General features: G+C 50.9%; 9 protein-coding genes across 9 annotated transcripts; 4 read left to right on the forward strand and 5 right to left on the reverse strand.

The window, feature by feature from the left end:
- The first annotated feature begins 848 nt into the window (after positions 1-848).
- BO85DRAFT_181713 (C2H2-type zinc finger protein) lies at positions 849-3473 on the forward strand. Its single transcript, XM_025654352.1, has 6 exons — positions 849-1014; positions 1088-2534; positions 2580-2720; positions 2766-2842; positions 2891-3029; positions 3077-3473. Exons 2-6 carry the CDS (start codon positions 1259-1261, stop codon positions 3175-3177), a joined length of 1734 nt encoding a protein of 577 aa, XP_025518859.1. The 5' UTR covers positions 849-1014; positions 1088-1258; the 3' UTR covers positions 3178-3473.
- BO85DRAFT_475120 (uncharacterized protein) lies at positions 3222-4270 on the reverse strand. Its single transcript, XM_025662699.1, has 2 exons — positions 3943-4270; positions 3222-3873 (listed from the first exon to the last, which is right to left on the reverse strand). Exons 1-2 carry the CDS (start codon positions 4221-4223, stop codon positions 3564-3566), a joined length of 591 nt encoding a protein of 196 aa, XP_025518860.1. The 5' UTR covers positions 4224-4270; the 3' UTR covers positions 3222-3563.
- A 1727-nt stretch (positions 4271-5997) lies between these two features.
- BO85DRAFT_475121 (glycoside hydrolase family 43 protein) lies at positions 5998-7793 on the forward strand (the record flags this gene model as incomplete). Its single annotated transcript, XM_025662700.1, has 2 exons — positions 5998-7582; positions 7633-7793. The coding sequence occupies 2 exons, from the start codon at positions 5998-6000 to the stop codon at positions 7791-7793; spliced, it is 1746 nt and encodes a 581-aa protein (XP_025518861.1).
- An 805-nt stretch (positions 7794-8598) lies between these two features.
- On the forward strand, positions 8599-10475 carry BO85DRAFT_506470 (polyamine oxidase; the record flags this gene model as incomplete). The annotated part of the gene is made up of 7 exons (XM_025664372.1): positions 8599-8699; positions 8747-8777; positions 8825-8944; positions 9005-9058; positions 9112-9137; positions 9214-10110; positions 10163-10475. 7 exons carry the CDS (start codon positions 8599-8601, stop codon positions 10473-10475), a joined length of 1542 nt encoding a protein of 513 aa, XP_025518862.1.
- A 260-nt stretch (positions 10476-10735) lies between these two features.
- Positions 10736-13212, reverse strand: BO85DRAFT_506473 (Zn(II)2Cys6 transcription factor; the record flags this gene model as incomplete). Its single annotated transcript, XM_025664373.1, has 6 exons — positions 10736-10757; positions 11044-11247; positions 11326-12176; positions 12229-12928; positions 12979-13079; positions 13132-13212. 6 exons carry the CDS (start codon positions 13210-13212, stop codon positions 10736-10738), a joined length of 1959 nt encoding a protein of 652 aa, XP_025518863.1.
- A 1163-nt stretch (positions 13213-14375) lies between these two features.
- BO85DRAFT_506475 (SDR family NAD(P)-dependent oxidoreductase) lies at positions 14376-15325 on the reverse strand (the record flags this gene model as incomplete). The annotated part of the gene is made up of 2 exons (XM_025664374.1): positions 14376-15211; positions 15274-15325. 2 exons carry the CDS (start codon positions 15323-15325, stop codon positions 14376-14378), a joined length of 888 nt encoding a protein of 295 aa, XP_025518864.1.
- Positions 15326-15489: 164 nt separating this feature from the next.
- BO85DRAFT_517175 (Tm-1-like ATP-binding domain-containing protein) lies at positions 15490-16920 on the reverse strand (the record flags this gene model as incomplete). Its single annotated transcript, XM_025664888.1, has 2 exons — positions 15580-16920; positions 15490-15518 (listed from the first exon to the last, which is right to left on the reverse strand). Exons 1-2 carry the CDS (start codon positions 16874-16876, stop codon positions 15490-15492), a joined length of 1326 nt encoding a protein of 441 aa, XP_025518865.1. The 5' UTR covers positions 16877-16920.
- Positions 16921-17431: 511 nt separating this feature from the next.
- Positions 17432-18618, forward strand: BO85DRAFT_446089 (TIM-barrel enzyme family protein). The gene is made up of 3 exons (XM_025659421.1): positions 17432-17657; positions 17756-17901; positions 17966-18618. Exons 1-3 carry the CDS (start codon positions 17570-17572, stop codon positions 18563-18565), a joined length of 834 nt encoding a protein of 277 aa, XP_025518866.1. The 5' UTR covers positions 17432-17569; the 3' UTR covers positions 18566-18618.
- Positions 18596-20784, reverse strand: BO85DRAFT_446090 (adenosylhomocysteinase). Its single transcript, XM_025659422.1, has 7 exons — positions 20518-20784; positions 20386-20444; positions 20197-20329; positions 20018-20144; positions 19366-19967; positions 18884-19319; positions 18596-18824 (listed from the first exon to the last, which is right to left on the reverse strand). The coding sequence occupies exons 2-7, from the start codon at positions 20422-20424 to the stop codon at positions 18812-18814; spliced, it is 1350 nt and encodes a 449-aa protein (XP_025518867.1). The 5' UTR covers positions 20425-20444; positions 20518-20784; the 3' UTR covers positions 18596-18811.
- Positions 20785-20969: the final 185 nt, after the last annotated feature.

The following is a 20969-nucleotide window of genomic DNA, read 5'->3' on the forward strand; positions in this document are numbered from 1 at the left end:
GGAGATAACTTTTATTGCGTTCAAGTGATATATGGATTGCTTAGGATATTTTTGGTTTCCTTTTTGGATCTGCATTAATCTACTCCAAAGTCAAAAGTTCACCGATGGACAGACAAGGTTGTGGTGGTTGAAACTTTGCTTGCAGTAATTCCAGTCAGGTGACGTTGTTTACAGGTATTTTTCACATTAACTCATCATTGATAACACATTTTAGGGAGAAATTGAGTCCTTCCGAAAAGGTGTACCGATGTTACTCCCGTCCGGGTCAATCGAACAGTATCAACTTCAAACACACCAATATGCAGGAGGCATCATGGATTTGTACTGGATGCTGTCCCACTTCAGCCCAAGGCGGCAACGGAGTATTGCCGGGCAGAATCCGGCCAGAATTTTCTCCGCCTGGCCCCAAGGTTCTCACTCTCTTTCCTTGAGGGATCTTCAGGGTTGAAAGCACATTCCTTGAATATCCCTTATTAAATGGTAATTGCTGATAAAAAAAAAGGTACATCTGAAGAAGACGGATATCACTGATAATTATACAGAGAAAAACTCTGACATTGGGAGAATTATCATTCGCTGCGGCGACCACAAACTAATGACGCCATCCCCCAAGGTCCTCGTCCCCAAGGTCCCCAAATTACCGATTAAGATCTGCCCCGTATCGCGACGGTAACCTTACCGAAAAAGAGCCCTACTGCGCTGTATCCTCTCCTCCTCCATCACCACCAACTCCACTCTTGCGCTCTCTCTACCAACTCCTACTCGCTCCCTGGTCCATACTACCTCTGAACTATCCTGTTCGCCCACCATCGCCTGTCACCCGCCTCTCATGCTGGCCCCCAAGGTCCTCATCCCATCGCTTTCAGGCGGTCTGTCTTTTCTCGCTCCGACGTTTCTATCGGCTGTTCTTCACTCTTGGTGAATTCTGCGCATTGTCCAGTCGCACCACTGGCCTTCTAGCCTCCCGTTGGACGATCTCTGCATTGCCGACCTTGATTGCAGTTTGTTTGATTGGTAAGAGTATCTCTGCTTCCGCTCGCGTGGTGTGGAGGGCAAGCTAACTTGCCACTTGCGTGCTCTGCGTCAGACAAAGACAGGCACACCCCAGATCATCCAACTCCTTTCCCCCCGCCTCAGAGCTTCTCTGGCAGTTTATCCCGTTCACCACCCCCTCTTTAGTGTGATAATTGTTCAGCCTCGTGGTTGACTGGGGACTCTTTCTGTCTATCATCTAAGCCTGTCGATCGTCATCGACACCATGGCTTCTCACACGAAGAAAGACGATTTCTGCCTTGAATGCCACTGGGAGGCGTTCCACCTCGATGGAAAGGAGGCAGAAGATGTCTCAGAGGCGCAGCCAGTCCAATGGAATTGCTCCGACCAGGTACATCACACCCCGGTGCCCCCATGCAATGGGGATGACGAGTGCAATGTCGAGGAGGACTGTTGTGATGTCGACGACTGTTCCATTACCTGCCCCTCCGTCTGCGACGGCTTCATTGAATGTGGTGATGCTGCAGTGTGCTCTGTGTCACATTGCGACGAAGATCATTGCGAGAACACCGACCCGGTCTGCTTTGATGAACACTGCTTCGGTACGGGCACCAACATAGATGGCGAGCACAGTTTGGAGTCGCTATTAGGGTTGGGAACACCCCTCAACCTCGACACAACTGACCTACTATCCCCGACTTCCATGCCACAGTCGCAGGTAGAGCAGCCCAAGACCATGGCGCAGCCCACGGGCATGGTACCCTCTGCACCGAGTGATGCCTTCTTCAACCCTTATGCACCTGCGTCTCACTGTCACTCCCACAGTCATCAACATTTCCACTGTCATGATATATCCAAGGATGCTCACCACGCAGCAAACCCGTGGTTACCTCTGCAGAACGCAGTCAACCCGGCAGATGTATTTCACATGATGTGTCCTGACCTGTCTGCGTGCCATCAATTTCACGTTCACGAAGTGCAGAACTGCTCTGAGCAGGACAAACCTGCCGATGATGCGGCTTCGAACTCGTTTACCTGCTTCCACATCCCTCATCATCCTCACCACCACCATCCTCCGAACGAAGTGAAGAGCCCAGCTCCGGCGCAGAAGCCAACCAATAATTGGAAGCCATGCCGCACGCATGTCCATCGGTGTCGCACGCACGGACACCATGTACATTCCTATTCACCTTACTCGCGCCACTCACGGTCCAGTGTGAGTTCCCAGTTGAGCCCGGGAGAGACGCCGCCCCCGCTGGAAGGGGGTACCTCATCCGTCTTGACCAGTCCGGAATACACTCCCGATACCGAGATATACATGTGCCGGTGGACCTCGAAAGCCGACGGGACCAAGCTGCCCTGCGGCGCCACCTTTGCCGATGCATGCGGTCTGCAGGAGCATCTGGTGGCGTGCCACATGGCGACCGTAGATGGCGCCAAGGGCACGGGATATTACTGTTGCTGGGAGGGGTGTCACCGGCCGGATGAGCCGTTTTCGCAAAAGTCGAAGCTGCAGGGGCATTTTCTGACTCACAGTAATTGTAAGTGCATGCCGCGTGTTTTTCGAGCTGGAGCTGACAATGCAGACAAAAACTTCAAATGCTCTGTCTGTGGAAAGATGTTTGCGCGACAGGCAACATTGGAGCGGCACGAGCGGAGCCACCGAGGCGAGAAGCCGTACAAGTGTACCGAGTGTGGAAAGTCGTTTACCGACAGCAGCGAGCTGAGTATGTGCATGCTATCTTCGAGATGAATAGACACTGACAGGATAGAAACGCATTCGCGGACGCACACGGGCGAGAAGCCATTCAAATGCACGTACCCGGGGTGTAACTTTCAGACTGGTGATGTAAGTACAGCCAATCAGAAAGAGAAGACATCAAGCTAACAGGTTCAGTCGTCCAATATGTCCAGCCACCGATTGAGTATGTACATCGTAGATAGATTTATGCAGTCGATACTAACTGGACTAGCACACGGCGAGCGTCGACACAAGTGCCACCACGCCGGATGCACCAAGAGCTTCACGCGACACGGTAAGCCCAAGCCTCCATGTAGTCCAAGAGACATACTAACAAAGCAGACCAACTCAAACGACACTTAAGAACTACGCACAAAGAAGATATCTCACTGGGTACTCCGATGCCGGATGACTTCGGACTTGCCTTCGCCGAAGTGGCGTGAGAGCAGCACAGACGGACACAGGCGCAGATCAACGGGGAGGGAATAAACTTACATACGTGATTTCTGATACCGGATTGAATGGATTGGATATAAAACGGAGTACGACGGCGAAACAGGACTACTGAATGAACGAGCGATTGACGACGGGTTAAAAGATCATTATGAGTGGACGACACCTATACCTACTACTACTACCTACTGCTTAGTATATATTATCCGACACGAGTTGAACAACCCCTACCTACTAAATAGTAGATAGTCACACACACATCTAATGACACACCATCACAACCTTCATTGAATCCCTCATTCCAACCCTTAATATTACCACCACTATCATACACACATCCCACCCCCAAACACAATCACAAATATGATATTACAAATCACTCAGCAGAAGCCCTCTCCTCCAAACTCTCCACAGCCCCCACAATCTCCCTAACCCTCGTCCCCACCCTCCTCCTCACCTGCTCCCGCACCTCATCCCCAATACTTCCCGGATCCAACCCCGTATCCACATCCACCTGTCCCTGCGGCGAATGGCTCACAAACGACATATCCCTCGTGTACACCGTATACACAGCAATGAGTTCATTCAGAGCATCCCTCGCCGACTCCCGGTCCGACGCCGCGTAGATGGTCGCTGAGTCGGTGCTTTCTGTGGCGATTTCGAATTCGTCTTTTGCGACTTCGTAGCTTTATTACCAGATTGAGATTGTTAGAACGTATAATACGATAATTGGGAAGGGAAAAAGGTATACGAACAGTTCTTGGAGTTCGTCGATGATTTGGTCGGCGGGGGGCTTTGAGGATGTTGTTGAGTATGAGGATTTGTTGTTTTTGGGGCTGCGGGTGAAGCTGAAAGTGTAGGTTCGCGAGATTGTTGATGTTGGTGTTGGTGTGGTGGTGAGTCTGGGTGCGGAGGTGAGTCGGGGTCGGGCGGAGGTGGTTAGGGTGCGGAGTGGGAGTGGGAGTGGGCGAGGGATTGAGGGCTTGTGTAAAGAGCTGGAGAGGTGTAATCTGCGGAGAGGCGTCCGGAGAGACATTTCGGATATGAATTGAGATGGATATGGTGGTTAATGGATAGATAGGATAGATGGAAGGTGATGGTTGTAATGATGGGATGACGTCGGTTGGGGATGGACCGTGCTGACTAACCGGGGTGTGCCCTTACTTGAACTAGTAGAAGAGTTGCGTGATACTTGTCTAGGTTAGGCTATTTGTTGTTTTCTACTCTGACTTTCTAACTATTGATGATAATACTCTTAAGTTTGCCCGTTCAATATGTTTTCTTCTACCGGGAATTCTGGTAACCGGTGATTCAATGGTATGGCTGATGCTACTATATTAGTATATCCCGGTGACCGCGATAAAGAGACAAACACTCTATCGCTAGCAAGGGCACAGCCATAGCAGAGAACCTGTGTCAAGGTAAGTATCAACAGCCATATATGTCCATGGTAGCCCTAAATGAAGGATCCTGCAAGAGCTGAGTTGCAGTCAGGCGTTCCTCAGGGATAAGATTTCACTTGCACACAAGACATATCTAGACAAGCAACTCTTTAGTGATAAAATATTAGCCTAAGCTGATTCATTGTTAAAGGACTAGCTAGTGGCGATAATGTCTCCTGATAGAACATGGCTCGGCGAATATCCCCTGTGTCCTTAGACGAGCAAGTAAAAAGGAGCTAACACAATTCCACCCCATTAACATCCTCGGCATCAATCAAGATTGCCTGCTCAAGCCATGTAGGCGTCAGCCAAGCAGTTTGTCACGTAAGAGAATTACTCTGCCAGGAAAATTCAGTCTAATTCAGCCAATAACTACAGAAAATGAACCAATACCAATTCGCCCTTCTATATATAAGGACCAATAGATAAAGGATTTGGGGTAAAAGGAGCAGCCCCTTCTAGTCGCCTACATTCATCACTACTACTATCACAGCCTTGCATTTCAGCTATACTGCCTAAAGCATACTGTCCTCTCCTCTATATATCAATTCATGTGTCCATTTACAGATAAAATCACAGAACTATCTGGTTGAATAGGGAGACTTGTCCTCGACGGAATCAAATTTTATATATTGTCAGCTACTCTCAACCAACCCCTTTACAATATGAGGAGAAGAGTCAAAAAATAATCGGGATACTTGGCGATATTATAGGGTACAGTCATATATGGTATACATATGAGATATTACACAGATTGAACTCCATATTTCCCCCGAGGCTCTTTGTATGGAGAACTCTATACAGATCGAACATATACTTTTCTTTGCTTTTTTATACCGCATTGACAGGCAAAGATCAGGTTCTCACCTGCGAACAATTGCCAAAACTGTTACCACTGCTGCATGCTGGAACATATCTCTCCGTCTGCTTTCAGATAGACGCGATATTAAACCGTTATTGGTCCACCCATTAGCGCGTTGACACTATATATATGGAGCCTTTGCTGAATACCCCTCAGTGTTCAGGTGTTGTATAGCAATGCAGCGAGAACATCAGCGCCTAGACCTGACCATTCTCTTGATAGATCCATTCATTGTCATAACATCATGGCTATGAGGTCTGTTTATAGTCCTTTCTATTCCCGAGATGCACTTAGCCAAGGATGTCGATCTGCGAAATCGGCCACTATTGCAAGGCCAAGAGATCGACTCAACTCATCCTCACCATGTTAGGGTCGCTTTTAACCCAGAACTTCCCTTTAGCCTAAACCCGCCACGGCCCGCCTCCAAGCATCGTCGGAAGAGTCACCTATAAAACCCTCAAGCATGCTAGCATCTTTTCCTTATAATGTATTAACCACATCCCACCATGAGGCTCCCCACCCTCCTCGCAGTCACTCTACTAACAATCACTGCATCCTCCTCTCCTACATCAAACCACACCTACACCAACCCCATCCTCCCCGGCTGGCACTCCGACCCAACATGCGCGCACGTCCCGGAACACAACACCACCTTCTGCGCCACCTCCACCTTCATCGCCTACCCCGGCCTCCCCATCTATGCCAGTAAAGACCTGCAGAACTGGAAGCTCGCCAGCAACGCCTTCAACCGGCCCTCTCAAATCCCCGATCTCCGAAACACCACAGACCAACAAGGCGGCATCTACGCCCCAACCCTGCGCTACCACAATGGTACCTTCTACCTGATCGTCACCTACCTCGGCACAGACATCCAAGGCCTCCTCTTCACCACCACCAACCCCTACAACAACTCCGCTTGGACCGAGCCCCTCGTCTTCACCGTCACAGGCATCGACCCGGACATCTTCTGGGACGACGACGGCACCGTCTACGTGACATCTGCGAACAGTGGCTCCTCCAGCGGAAACCACATCCAGCAATACTCCCTCGATCTAATCACCGGAGCCACCGGCCCCATCCACAACCTCTGGAACGGCACTGGAGGCTCCAGCCCCGAGGGACCGCACATATTCCGCAAAGACGGATATTACTACCTTATGATAGCCGAGGGAGGGACAGAACTTGGCCACTCGGAGACGATTGCTCGGTCAAGGTTCCGGACCGGGCCGTGGGAAGCTTATCCCCGGAATCCGCTGTTGACGAATCGCAATACGACGCTGTATTTTCAGACGGTCGGACATGCGGATCTATTTCAGGATAGTGTGGGAAATTGGTGGACTGTGGCGCTGAGTACACGATCTGGGCCGGCGTGGAAGAATTATCCCATGGGGAGAGAGACGGTTCTTGCGCCGGCGAGGTGGGAGGAGGGTGAGTGGCCGGTTGTGCAGCCTGTTCGGGGGATGATGAGTGGGCCTTTGATGTCGGAGGATAGGGGGATTGCAGTTGGTGAGGGGGGCTGGATTGATCAGCCTGATAGAGTGGATTTCATTCCGGGGTCGGCAATTCCAGCGCATTTTGTGTATTGGAGGTATCCGAGGACGGAGAATTTTGTGGTTTCACCGGAGGGGTATCCTAATACTTTGAGGCTGACTCCGTCATTTTATAATCTGACAGGGACGCCGGAGTTCAAGCCAGATGACGGGTTGACGCTGGTTATGCGTCGGCAGACGGATACGTTGTTCACGTATGGAGTGGATATATCGTTTGATCCTAAGATGGATGGTGAGGAAGCTGGGGTTACGGTGTTTTTGACTCAGGAACAGCACATTGATTTGGGTATTGTGTTGCTACAGAATAATCTGTCATTCAGGTTCCGTGTCGAAGGCCAGGGTAACTACGATGGCCCCCTTCCTGGACAGACCATTTCTGTGCCAAAGGAATGGCAAGCAAACACTATAAGGCTTGAGATACAGGCTGTCAACGACACGACCTATGCCTTTTCCGCTGCGCCATCGAGGAACCTGGGCCATAAGAAAGTCATTGGGTGGGCAGATACGAGGATTGTCAGTGGTGGCACTGGTCGGTTTACTGGTAAGTTGGCCCTTTACATTATCGATTTTTCTTTCTTGCAGTGTTGACAGTTGTAGGCGCACTTGTTGGTGCTTATGCTACGAAGAATGGAGGCGCTGGAAGTACACCCGCTTATATTAGTAGATGGAGATATCAAGGACAAGGCCAGGAAATTGACTATGGTCGTATAGTTCCGAGCTGGACTAGGTCTGTTGCGTCGTTGGAAGATTAGTATTCTTCTTACTCAATCGGATACGTCTATATAAGTTGCCAATATAAGTAATTTCCGTCCCTATAATATTGACAATGCTTGACGAGAAGTCTCACTTAGCATAACTTGCTTGCTGTTTGGCACCTGCCCAATGTACTATGAACGACCAGCATACTTCCACCTTCCACCCATTCGCTTGAAGAACGGGAGGTGCTGAAGAGTGCCATGCTGATTACTACTGAAAATGGTAGTCCCCTAGCAATTAGGGGTTATGCATACCTGTCTCGACACCCCGGCATGTCCACCTTCAGCTCTGCATCCTGTGTCTGGTATGCTCCGCGGAAGTGTAGTGATCTACCCCAATGTTTTGCATCCCCTTGAAGATATGTGAAAGTTGACTGGATCTGGATAGTTTTGTCCTACATTGATGAGGACATCGTATGGCATGGTTCATAAAGCCTCCACGGACTTATTCCGTGTTTTCGATTCCTCTGCTTCTGCCTCACCGGGAAGCTGTCGACATGCCACAGCTGACAATACACTCAGCAGCACCCCTAGCGAGGCCAGCTATGCCCAGGGGCCATCTTGCACCCATTCTTCTTATCACGAGCCGATGACCGGCATGAGGCAGGTGTATCCCCAGCTAAGTCGCTCAACGTCACGTACACCCCCGCATTCCTTGCACATCCTTCTTCTATACCAACGGATCCCTTTCCCGGGCAAGGACATCCAAACAATATCTTAAGTGGACTTAAAAGGAGCGACAAATAACCTACCTCTGGCTCTGGAAAACATACTCAACAGTGGCATCTAGCCAGCCGACACCATGAGATTCGTTCCTGCTGCTGCGGTGGCACTGCCAGTGTTGGCGGCGCATGCTGCGCCCCTTGCTGAGCCTACTTGCAAGGATACAGATGTCTTGATTCTGTAAGCTGATACCAGGATACTCATAAACAATTGACTCACATATGCAGTGGAGCTGGAGTAGCCGGTCTTACCGCCGCTGTAGGTTCCTTTACATCTCGCGTGCTGGATTCAGCTGACCATAACAGCAAACCCTCTTAGACAACGGCGTCAATAATTTCATCGTGCTTGAAGCTAGGGATGAATCTGGTGGCCGGCTTTACAGTCGCAAATTTGCTGGGCATATGATTGAGGTTGGCGCCAACTGGGTGTGTATCATTCAACAACTCTTACAACGGCTGAATCATGAATCAATGTTGACCAGTTAGGTTCATGGACCTGGAGGGCCAGAAACAGGCAATATTAATCCAATTTGGACCATGGTAGGTAGATCCTTGGTTGTGTGGTCTTGGACGAACTGGCTAACTCAAGGTAGGTTGAAAGGGCGAACTTGAATAATGTGTAAGACTTCCCCGCCTTTCCCACACCACCATTCTAGTCCGGGGCGGAGGAATAGTGTTGCTAAAAGCCCTATCAGTAAAACCAAGAACGAGGATAGGGTCGTGTTCCCGGAAGAAAGCAGAGATGCTTTCCAAGCTGCCATAAAGCAAGCTGAGACCGCAGCTGGAAATGTGTTGATTGACGCCGTCGATATACTGAAAAAAAATCACCAGGATCGGTCCTTCCGGGCCGCTCAACGCCTTGAGCACTGGGATCCGGCAAAGACCGATCCAGCCGGACAGCTGGCCGACTGGTGGACCTGGGATTGGGAGTATGCATCGCCGCCAGAGGAGAATTCAGAAGTTTTCGGCGCTATCTCCACGATTGCTTCCTATAATTACTTCTCAGAGGGTGACTATTTCGTCTGTGATGATGACGGATACGTTTCTGCTTTGCGGAACAATGTGAGCGACGTTCTCAACAAGCATGCAGATCGTGTTCTCTTCAATCACAAAGTGACCGACATCAAGCACAATTCGGACGGGGTCACTGTGACTAGCGGCGGGGAATGCTTCAAAGCCAAATATGCCATTGTGACCTTCTCCCTGGGAGTTTTGCAGAGAGGGAAAGTAAATTTTGACCCGAAACTTCCACTTTGGAAACGCCAGAGCATTGCTGGCTTCGAAATAGGCACATACACCAAGATTTTCCTCAAGTTCAAGAGCAGTTTCTGGGACAAAAAGCAATTCCTTATGTGGGCAGATCCCCATGTTCGCGGCAATTACCCCGTGTTCCAGCCGTTGGATATTCCCGGTTTGTATGAGAACTCTAATATCCTTGTGGCCACGGTGACCGGAGAGCATTCTTACCGCGTCGAGTCTCAGACAGACGAAGAGACGAAGCAGGAGCTCCTTGAGGTGCTTAAGCACATGTATGGTGATAAGGTTTCAGAAGTGGAGGAATTTTACTATCCGAGATGGGCTACGGATGATTGGTGAGATGTCTAAGCCACCCTGGGACAACAGCAGCGGCACTAACCTTTCCAGGTCCTACGGATCCTTCTCCTACTGGCCTCCATCGACCAGTCTGCAAGAGCATCAGAATCTCCGCGCCAATGTCGACAGCGTCTTCTTTGCCGGTGAAGCCACCAGCCAGGAGTTCTTTGGCTACCTGCACGGGGCCTATTACGAGGGCAAACACGTGGCCGAATTCCTGGCTCGCTGTATCAGGGGGGGCCAGCAAGAGTGTAAACAAACGAATTACGAAGTGCTGACAGGAGTCACGCCGTATGACTTGTATAATCCGGATAATGGCTGGTATATCTACAATGAAACCCTTGGCGTACCTGGCCATAACTGACCCTATGCTCGCCTTGAGATTGGGTGGATGTTATGTCCTCTGGCATATCCAGGGATAAGATGCTCTGGACTGATGGAGATCATGGAGAGATATCTGTGCAGGGATAGTATGATTGACAATGATGATGTGGAGGTCTTTTGGGTGCTTCGTCACTCGCTCTAGATATTTACTGAACACCAATTTAATCTATATTGCTGAGAGTAACACCGATATCTCCTTAACCATTGCCTCTCCAGCTTATATCACCTTTCATAAAAGTCCTACATCCTGAATACATAGTCCCTGTTAGATAATATAATACAAATGGACTACACAACTCTCAACACAGCAGAACAGTATCCAGAGACAGTCCAACCACCTATAGAAGACACCATACATAGAATACAATCTTATACACCCCGAACCAGAACCAAAGTCCCAACAAACACCCAACATGTTCCCAATGATAAATATATACATAAATAAAAAGAAGAAGAAGAAGAAGAAGAAGAAGTAGAAGACACCTCACGAAGCCCGACCACGCCGAACCCCCTCCCTCTCCACCGCAACCCTAACCAACGAAACCAACCAACTTAAAAACCCATCGACAATATACGCCGGGGGGAAGAACCTCCCCTCCCCGTCCATATCAAACACTTCACAAGCAAACAATCCCCTCATATCCTCCAACATCCTCAAATCCCTCGTGAAGGACGCACTCCTCGGATCGGGGTTCTCAATCAAACACCAGAAGACAGTGAGAATGGCGGAGAGGATGAATTGTGCGTGGATCCTATTATCTTTCGTATTAGTATACTATGTACGCATAGCTGGAAATAACGGTAATGGTTTGGAAAATGTGTGTACTCACCAAACGCTAAACCGATCCACCAGCCCGCCCTTCCCTGAATTCAGGTAATATAGTAATGTCGATCTCGAGGCTTGATAATACAACTCCAGACTCGAAGCAAGCGGGGCAGAGACGACAGATAAGCTAGTTGTGATACTCGCTTCGTGCAGTTTTCGAATACAGTGGTGGTATTCAAGGTGGATGTTGATAGGGCGGATATTGACCAGTTTATGATTACTACTTTCTTCGTTGGAGGAGGAGGAGGAGGAGAGTATTGTTGGATCTCGATTGTTGGGTGTGCTTGTTTCGGATCTAGGTGTGTGTACAGGTGTATGTCCTAAGGGGAACTCGGCATATAGTTCACTCAGATCCTGATCGAGTTGGCGGATGTGAGCGAGACGGCGGGCTTCAGGGAGGGATTGGGCGTGGCTGGAGTAGAGGCGGTTGTAGATGTGGGATTTGAAGATGGCGAGGCGGATGTCTGATGGGTAGAGGAGGGGGATTTCGTTGCCATTGTACGATGATAATGATGCTGATGATGATGATGGGGATTGTCGGGGTGGTGGGGGCGAGTGGGTGGTAGAGCCGATGTAGGTTTGGGGAAAGTCGAGATCGACGTCAATGTCGTGGATGAGGGGTGGGGAGCAGCTGCGGATGCACATTTCTTTGTCCATGCTGTAGCAGAGCCAGAAGATGGCGCGGAGGTGAGAGTGGGATTTAGTGTCGTTGGTGGTGGTGGTAGAGGAAGCTTGTGGTTGGTATTCTGGGGGAGGGGTGATGCGGTGGCCGCCTAATTGATACAAAATGCGGATGGCGGTTGAGAGGAGGAGTTGGGCTTGTTGGGGATAGCCTGCTGGGGCGATGTGTAGGGCCTATTCATGTATTAGAATATGGGAGACATGGTAGAAAAGAAGATAAAGATACCAATATGACGAATGTTTCTAATTTCCACACACTAGCTAGCTCAAGCATGAGCTTAGGTACTAGTGTCAGTACGGCCTGCACGTAAGCTTCCGGGTCTGTATCTGCAAACTGCGGCTGGTGTTGATGCTGCTTGGTGATAAAGGCTGCGAAGGCGAAAAGATGTGCCTTTTCCGCCGTGGTAGGAAGGGAATCCGTACGGCCAGAGACGAGGGCATCAAGGACAGCCTGGGAAGCAGGTACATCCACAACAGGGAACATGGAGTACATGCTCTTGGCAGCGTAGTAGTCGAGACACTTCTGGATCAGTGCGTAGCTGGGCCACTGGGGAGTAGAGATTGCTGGCGAGATGGAAGCATACTGGGCCTTGTAGGACTCTGTCACACGGGCTAAGAAGCCGTGCAAATCCAAGACAGCGCCGGTTTGGCGGTAGACAGCAGCATGGAATGAGTTGCGCTGAGGGGAGTTAGTAGTGCCGGGCCAGGAAACTTCCAGATGCTGTTTGAAGATTTCCATGGCTATGTCGAAATCCGACGAGTTCTGGGGATGCGATGGCGCGGCAAAGAGCGACAGGGGCGGACATGGTGAGGCAGATCGCAGTTCATCCTGCAACTGGATGTTTGGTGAAACTGCTCCTGGGAGATGACGGCCGGCAATGAAACTTTCCAATTCTTGTACACGAGCCTTGGCTTCAGCAAGTTGTCTGTCAGAATTAGCAATAATGTTACAGTTGATTTACCACTGGGAACATACTCTCGAATAGTCTTCCTGGGTTGACCAGTCACGGTAAACGTGCAGGTAACACCAGCAAAATGACAATTCTCACATGCTGGTTTCTCTCCATCGCATCGAATCTAACCCGCATCAGTGATGAGTCCGTACTAAATAAAGGGTATAGGGTTGTACCTTTCTATGCCGGCACAGGTCACATGCACTCCTGGCCCTCCCGCCACGTTGAGCCACAATATCGAGGATATCTGCATCCATGCTGACAGGCTGCATGAATCAAATGACACTGGAAGATGCTAATTAAGCGGGAATGAGATCCCCCGGCGGGAAATACATGATTAAGACCCTTCAGGGTCCAGGAGAACTTTATCGCTGCCTAGAGGCTTAGTCATCTGCGTGCGTGGCCTGGCGGCCCCACTTGGGCGGGATTCCGCCGATTATGCATATATTGTGAGGGTATAGATATAGGTGAGTGGAAAGTGATTGGTTTTATTGTCAGTGATATTGTCAGTATTCAGTTGCACTTATCTCTGTTCATATAACTATTTTGCTTGGAATATCAGCAAACAAACAGCCTCTGATACTACAAATCTACCGACGGTACTAGCGTTTCACTTTAAACCTAACCTAAATATGACCAAAATTGGGCTATCCACTTTGCTATCGCCGTTCTATCCGGTACTCGCATCCATTATAGCATGCTGGTATTCCATGCCGCCTGATATAGCTCGGTTGTCGATGCAGCGTGCCTACCATAAAGGGTAGGAACACACAGGCATCCCCTTCGATTTCTGCCACTCTTTTGCATCCCTAAACACTACTGTATTTAACTTAAATAGAAAATGATATTCTTAGACACCAAGTCTTTCTTCTCTTTCTGCATCTTCTTTAGTTCTACATTGTCTATTTAGCAGACGTTGAAACGCTCCAGGTCGGAGCGAACGGGCAGTCGAGAAGTTAGGGCTACGGTAGTCACGGCATGAGGCTGACGGGAACGTGCATAACCCTAACTCGCATACCAAGAGGTAGACACCGATATAATCCTATACGTAGTAGATCTATACCAGCGACTGGTTATTTTTATAATTTATCGGCAACTAAAACATAAGCGACTGCTCTTATGACACAGTTCGAACACTGTAAGCAAACCCCATAAATTTTAGTTTACCCAATGCAGAGAACTACCTATCAGAACCAAATCATAGCGCACTATAGGAAATATAGCCTCCAGATGCATAGTAGTAAGTAACCACTCGACTACTTGACCAAATACTACAATTCTAAGCCAATTCAGGACGTGTATCAATAATAAGATAATTCAATATATTGTCAATGTGGTTCCACACCACCACTCTATTCTAATCATTACCTGAACCCTACATAACCCCCCAACCCGAAACCCCCAAGTCCAACAACAACAACTAAGTAGTAAACTTCAACCCGCCATTAGCACAAACCACACTTCCCGTACACCACCCCCCATCCTCCGTACAAAGCATCCCCACAACCCCGGCAATCTCCCTCGTAAACGCAGGCCTCCTACCCCCCATCTTCTCCCTAATCAATCTCTCCTGCTCCTCACTCAACCCCTCCTCCCCATCCTGCAACTTACTCAACGGCGCATTATCCTGAAACCCCTGCATCTGCTTCCAAAATTCCTCGCCCGTAGCAAAATACATATCCCCGACCACGGGACCAGGATTCACCGCATTCACCGTCGCCACATCCGCCAACTCCCTCGCCCACGTCCTCGTCATCGCCTCCAACGCCGCCTTGGTACCCCCGTACACCGACTGACCCGTGAACCCCAACGAGGAGGATATACTCGAGATATTGATGATGCGGCCGCTGTGTGCGGGTTTGCGGGGGAGGTACTCGGCGCAGGCTTGCGTGAGGAGCAGCGGGGCCAGCACGTTGATGGTGTAGTGCCAGTTGAAGTAGGCGGGGTCGATGGGGCCCGAGGAGGGGTCGTTGAGGAAGCGGTCTTTGCTGACGCCGGCGTTGTTGATTAGGATGTCGATTGTTAGGGTGCCTGTGGTTGGGGAGGTGAAGTGGGTTTTGGCGGCGGAGAGGATGGTGCTGATGGCGGGGGTGGGGTCCGAGAGGTCGGCTTGCACGGGGATGCAGGTTATGTTGTGCGTGGTGGAGAGGGTGCTGCAGAGGGATTCGGTGCGTGCGCGGGAGCTGTCCGAGGTGTAGTTTAGGAGAAGGGAGCAGCCTTTGCTGGCGAGGTTGTGGGCGATGGCTTCGCCGATTCCTGGGGGACGTTAGTGGGGTGGTGGATATGGAGAGGGTATGGGGGATGGGGATGGGGGGTACCGCGGGAGCCACCGGTGACGATGGCGAATTTGCCTTCGAGGGGACGGGACATGTTGATTGATGTAGATGTACTTCTGTGTAGTATCTTTAAGCAGAAATAAAATGTACAAGAAGGATAGTCGGGGAATCCAATTTATAGTTAAGTTTCAAAGAAACTGTAACTCGGGTAAATGGCCACCGGGAAATTACCTCATTGGTGCTCCGGCGGCACCAAGGTTAAAGATGTGCAATTAAGTAGGTTTGATCTACATAGTAATTGAAAGTTAACATATACCCTAAATTCAGTTCAACTATACTACAACTTACTAACTACACTCTTCAACAACCCCAACAACGTCTCCCCTACACTCTCCGCAAACTCCTTACAATTCACATCCCCCTGACACCTCACAACCCTCACCCCGGACCCCTCCAGCCCCCTCTCCACCGTCCCAAACAACACCTCATCCACCTCTCCATCATAGAAACTATTCCCCGGAACGTCCATCATACTGATTCCCCCCGTCGGTAACATAACCACTACATTCCCGGGACACCTCGCCTTCCCCAACTTCCCCACAATAAACTCCCCGATCCGTCGATTCTCCTCCTCATCCGTCCTTACAATCGTCACCGTCGGATTATGCTCATAGATCCTCCTCCCACTGAACCGTTCCGGAATTGTATCCTTCGTCCCAAAATTAATCATATCGCATGCCCCCACACTCACCACCTGCGGGATGCCCCTCTTCGCCGCGGCGTCTAACCGTCCCGGCCCGGCGGACAATACCCCACCGGCGAGCTCATCCACGATCTCGGAGGTGGTCAGGTCCACGATGGCATCGAGTTGTTGTTCGCGGATTAGTCGCTCCATGGCTTTTCCGCCGGAGCCGGTGGCGTGGAAGACGTAGATTTCGCATGCATTCGGGAGGTGGGATTCCAGGTAGCTTCGGATTTGGTTTACGGCGGGTGTGGTCACGCCGAACATGGTGATGCCGATTCTGGTTTTCTTGGGTGTTTCCTGCTTCGACCCATTCTGCTTCTGGTGTCCATTCTGGGCATGTCCGTTCGTGCCATTAGACTCGGGGGTATGAAGCTGGTCGTGGTATGATATCGCCATTCCGGTTCCTGCGGCTGCCGCGTTGCGGAGGATTCTGTTCAGAATGCTGTTTGTGCCGGCTACGTCGACGACACTGTACATCATGGTGATGTCTGTTTCTTGGATGTAGGGACCCACGTCGCCGGAGGCCATGGTGGAGACCATCAGTTTCGGGAATCCGATGGGAAAGGCATCGCGCATGATGGTGGTTGCGATGGTGGTGCCGCAGCTGCCGCCGATGGAGAGGATGGTGTGGATTTTGCCATTGTGGTAGAGGTCGGCGACGGTGGGGGTGGAGAGATGGGTGATGGATTGGATGTAGTCGTTTCGGGGAAGCTGGGTGTAGTCGATTGTTTTGTTGTTGAGGCTGGGATGAGGAATGTTGATGAGCGGAGAGGAGGTGGCGGCGCGGCCGACGTCCATGAGAAGGACGGAGATGGAGGGATTAGAGGTTAATTGGGAGTGGAGGTAGAGTAGTTCGGACCACTTAGTGTCGCAGGTGCCGAGGAGGAGGATGGTCGGCATGTTGCAGTATACTATAACTTTGATTGTTGTGAAGATGGGATGTGTTTTTAAAAAAAGGTGATGTTACTACTACTATTTATTGGGAGCGGGGTTTATAACGTTGAAGAGGGACATGTTACACTGTGGCTGGTGGCAGGCAGCTGAAGAACTGATCGGCTTTGCGCTGCACCGTCATGTCGGAGACTACTATCGTGCGTAATACCGACTGGGATTCGTCGCAGGAACTCAAAAATACTCAAGGCGAGATAAAATAAATTAATCACGCAGAAGAGAGGAGTCTCAGCTGCAGACAAAAGCACGCCGGTGCAGACTAGTTAGGGTTAGCCGTGGGTCAAATCCCGGACGATCCGCAGCTGAAGTGGTTACCAGGACTAAAAGTACCACTCATCCGCCACCAAAATGGATACTTTGACTATCAATTATGTGGTAACCGCCTGATCCACTGATGATTTGGCATTACCCCCTCTTACCCCTCCTTCGGAGATAGAGTCACACTATCACGGGGATGTTTGTTTCCGACATTCTTTTCATTCGTCATAATTCCGACTTTTGTAGGTCGGAGGTTATTTAAGGCCCATCCTCAACTATCCTCCACTAGCCCTCGATTTAGTACTATATAACATACTACTCTCTTAATACCTACTACATCCACCCTACATTCTCCAACATACACACATACACACCAACACCATTATGCCCCGCCCAACCACCCGACAAGAAGTCCTCGACCGTCTTCGCAAGACCATCGCCGATGGTTCGATCATCATCGGTGCGGGAGCCGGTAAGTACCCATGCACCCCTTCACTGCCATATACCCTCACCCATCTTCCCAATCATCAACATCAACACCACTAACCACAACAATGTCATGACTTACAGGAATCGGCCTCTCCGCCAAATTCATCGAAAAAGGCGGCGCCGACCTAATCCTAGTCTACAACTCGGGCCGATTCCGCATGGCAGGCCGAGGCTCTCTCGCAGGCATGATGCCCTACTCGGACGCCAACGCCGTAGTCGTTGAAATGGTACATACCTCTCCCCCTCCCCCTCTCCCTTCCCTCCCACCACCAATACTAACCAAGAGAACAGTCCAACGAAGTCCTCCCCCTCATCCAAAACACCCCTGTCCTCGCGGGCGTCTGCGGCACCGACCCCTTCCGAGACATGCGGACCTTCCTGCGCCAACTACGGGACATCGGGTTTGTGGGGGTGCAAAACTTCCCGACAGTCGGTCTGATCGACGGGAACTTCCGCGCGAACCTCGAAGAAACGGGGATGGGGTACGAGAAGGAAGTGGAGATGATTCGCATCGCCAGGGAAATGGATCTGGTGACGACGCCGTACGTGTTCAATGTGAAGGAAGGGGAGATGATGGCGCGGGCGGGCGCGGATGTGATTGTGGTACATGTGGGGTTGACGACGAGTGGGACGATTGGGGCGCAGACGGCGTTGACGCTGGATGAGTGTGTTAAGGTGGTGCAGGAGGTGCGGGATGCGGTGGTGAAGGTGAATCCGGAGGTGATTGTTTTGTGTCATGGGGGCCCGTTGGCGGGGCCGGAGGATGCGGAGTATGTGTTGAAGAGGTGTAAGGGGGTGCATGGGTTCTTTGGGGCGAGTAGTATGGAGAGGTTGCCGGTGGAGGTGGCGTTGGAGGAGAATGCGAGGAAGTTTAAGGAGATTCAGTTGTAAGTATATCTAGTTTTTGGGGAGGGGGAGGTATCTTGGTAAACTACTGTAGTAGGAATCTGATGTATTCAATTATCTGGTATCTTCTGTTGAACAATTACTCCACAACCACCAATGCAACCCTAGCCATACCCAGCCACTTTTATTTGCCGTTGAAGACAATGCTTTTGAGCCCCATGTTGATAAAGAACCCTGTATATGTCGTCGTAACATCGTGAATGTTGAAGTCTAGCAGTAGGATTTCGACATCTAGTAGCGGTAGCTATTTCACTTAGTCAGTAGCTGCCAATATATTAAAGTTTTGAGTATAGGAGGGCTTACTGGTCAGCCTTGAAAGGTCCGGTGACCTCCAGGCCAAGGTACTCAGCCTGGACGGGGGTGAGCTGAGACAGCTTGGCGTTGACGTGCTCCAAGTGCTGGAGAGCGACCTGCTCGTCGAGAGCCTTGGGGAGAACGTAGACACCGACGGGCTTCTTGCCGGTGGTACCGAACTCGACGTACTTCTTGCCGAACTCGGCGTCCTCGGCCTTGAACAGAGCAATCTGGGCAAGGACCTGGTTGGAGAAAGAGCAGGACATGACGAAGGAAGAGTGGCCGGTGGCACAGCCAAGGTTGACGAGACGACCCTCGGCCAACAGGATGATGTGGCGGCCGTTGGCCATGGTGTAGCGGTCAACCTGGGGCTTGATGTTCTGGACCGACTTGGCGTTGGCCTTGAGCCAGGCAACGTCGATCTCAATGTCGAAGTGACCGATGTCTGAGCAGTTAGCTTGATACAGGAGATCATGATAGAAGGGACGTACTGCAAACGATGGCGTCGTTGCGCATCACCTCGAAGTGACGGCCGACGAGGATGTCACGGCAACCAGTGGTGGTGACGAAGATCTGACCCTGGGGAGCAGCCTCCTCCATGGTGGTGACCTGGTAGCCCTGGACAGCAGCCTGGAGGGCGTTGATGGGGTCGATCTCGGTGACCAGGACGCGGGCACCCATGCTGCGGAGAGCATCGGCACAGCCCTTGCCGACATCACCGTAACCGGCGACAACGGCAACCTTACCGGCGATCATGACATCGGTGGCGCGCTTGATACCATCGATGAGGGACTCACGGCAACCGTACAGGTTGTCGAACTTGGACTTGGTGACGGAGTCGTTGACGTTGATGGCGGGGACAAGGAGCTTGCCCTCCTTGAGCATGCGGTAGAGGTGGTGGACACCGGTGGTGGTCTCCTCGGACAGACCGTAGCAGTCCTTGAGCTGCTCGGGGTACTTCTCGTGGACGAGGGAGGTCAGGTCACCACCGTCGTCGAGGATGAGGTTGAGCTTCTTGCCATCCTTGAAGGCGGAGAGCTGCTGGTCCAAGCACCAGTTGTACTCCTCCTCGGTCTCACCCTTCCAGGCGAAGCTATCAATTATTAGATCGAGCCGATAAATTGGTATACAATTTTAACTTACACAGGGACACCGGCAGCGGCAATGGCGGCAGCGGCGTGGTCCTGGGTGGAGAAGATGTTGCAGCTGGTCCAGGTGACCTCGGCACCGAGGGCAACGAGGGTCTCGATGAGGACGGCAGTCTGGATGGCTGCAAGGGATTAGAAAGGTTTCAAAGTAAAAAAAATGTCAGGCCGACATACTCATGTGCAGGCAACCGGCGATACGGGCACCCTTGAGGGGCTGGTCGGGACCATATCTGCGGCGGATGGACATGAGACCGGGCATCTCAATCTCGGCGAGCTCAATCTCGCGGCGGCCAAAGGCAGCCAGGGACTAGAGGCATAAATGAGAATTGCGATCATGGTAGAATGGTATAACGGGGAACGTACGATGTCGGCGACCTTGAACTTCTGGGCGGGGGCAGCCATGGTTGTGTGTGGTGAAGATACTAGAGAGGCAATGGTTAGAATCAGTCAGATTGACAGTGAGAAAAATGAAGAAAATGGAGAGATATGGCTTACAGAAAAAAGGGGGGGAGGATAAGTGAGGAAAGATGGAGAGTAAAAGGGAGTAAGAGTAGAGGGGGAAGAAGAGAAATAAAAGGGCGGAGAGAGAGAGAGCGAGAGAGGGGAAGAATAGCGTGAAGGATTCAAACGGAGCAAAGCTCGGCCGGCGGGGCTGATGCGGTCGGACTTTCTATGCTTCCGGACTGCGTGCTGACGGTGCCTCTCCTGATTGCTGCCGTTGGTCCATCCCCTCGGTCTCGGAACTTAACCTGAAGACTAACCATCTGCCTCATAGTTAACTAACTAACTAGTTACCTATTTACTGACTAACTACAGCTGGAGGATGACTATTGTTCTCCGGTATCCATCGCGACCGGCGGATCCCACTGGCCCCAAATCTTGGGTGTGCCGACAATCGGATTTTGGACATTCCTCTCAGTGCATCTGGCCCCTCTTACCTAAGGCCG

This window comes from Aspergillus piperis (assembly GCF_003184755.1).
Source record: "Aspergillus piperis CBS 112811 unplaced genomic scaffold BO85scaffold_3, whole genome shotgun sequence".
Lineage (NCBI taxonomy): Eukaryota > Fungi > Ascomycota > Eurotiomycetes > Eurotiales > Aspergillaceae > Aspergillus > Aspergillus piperis.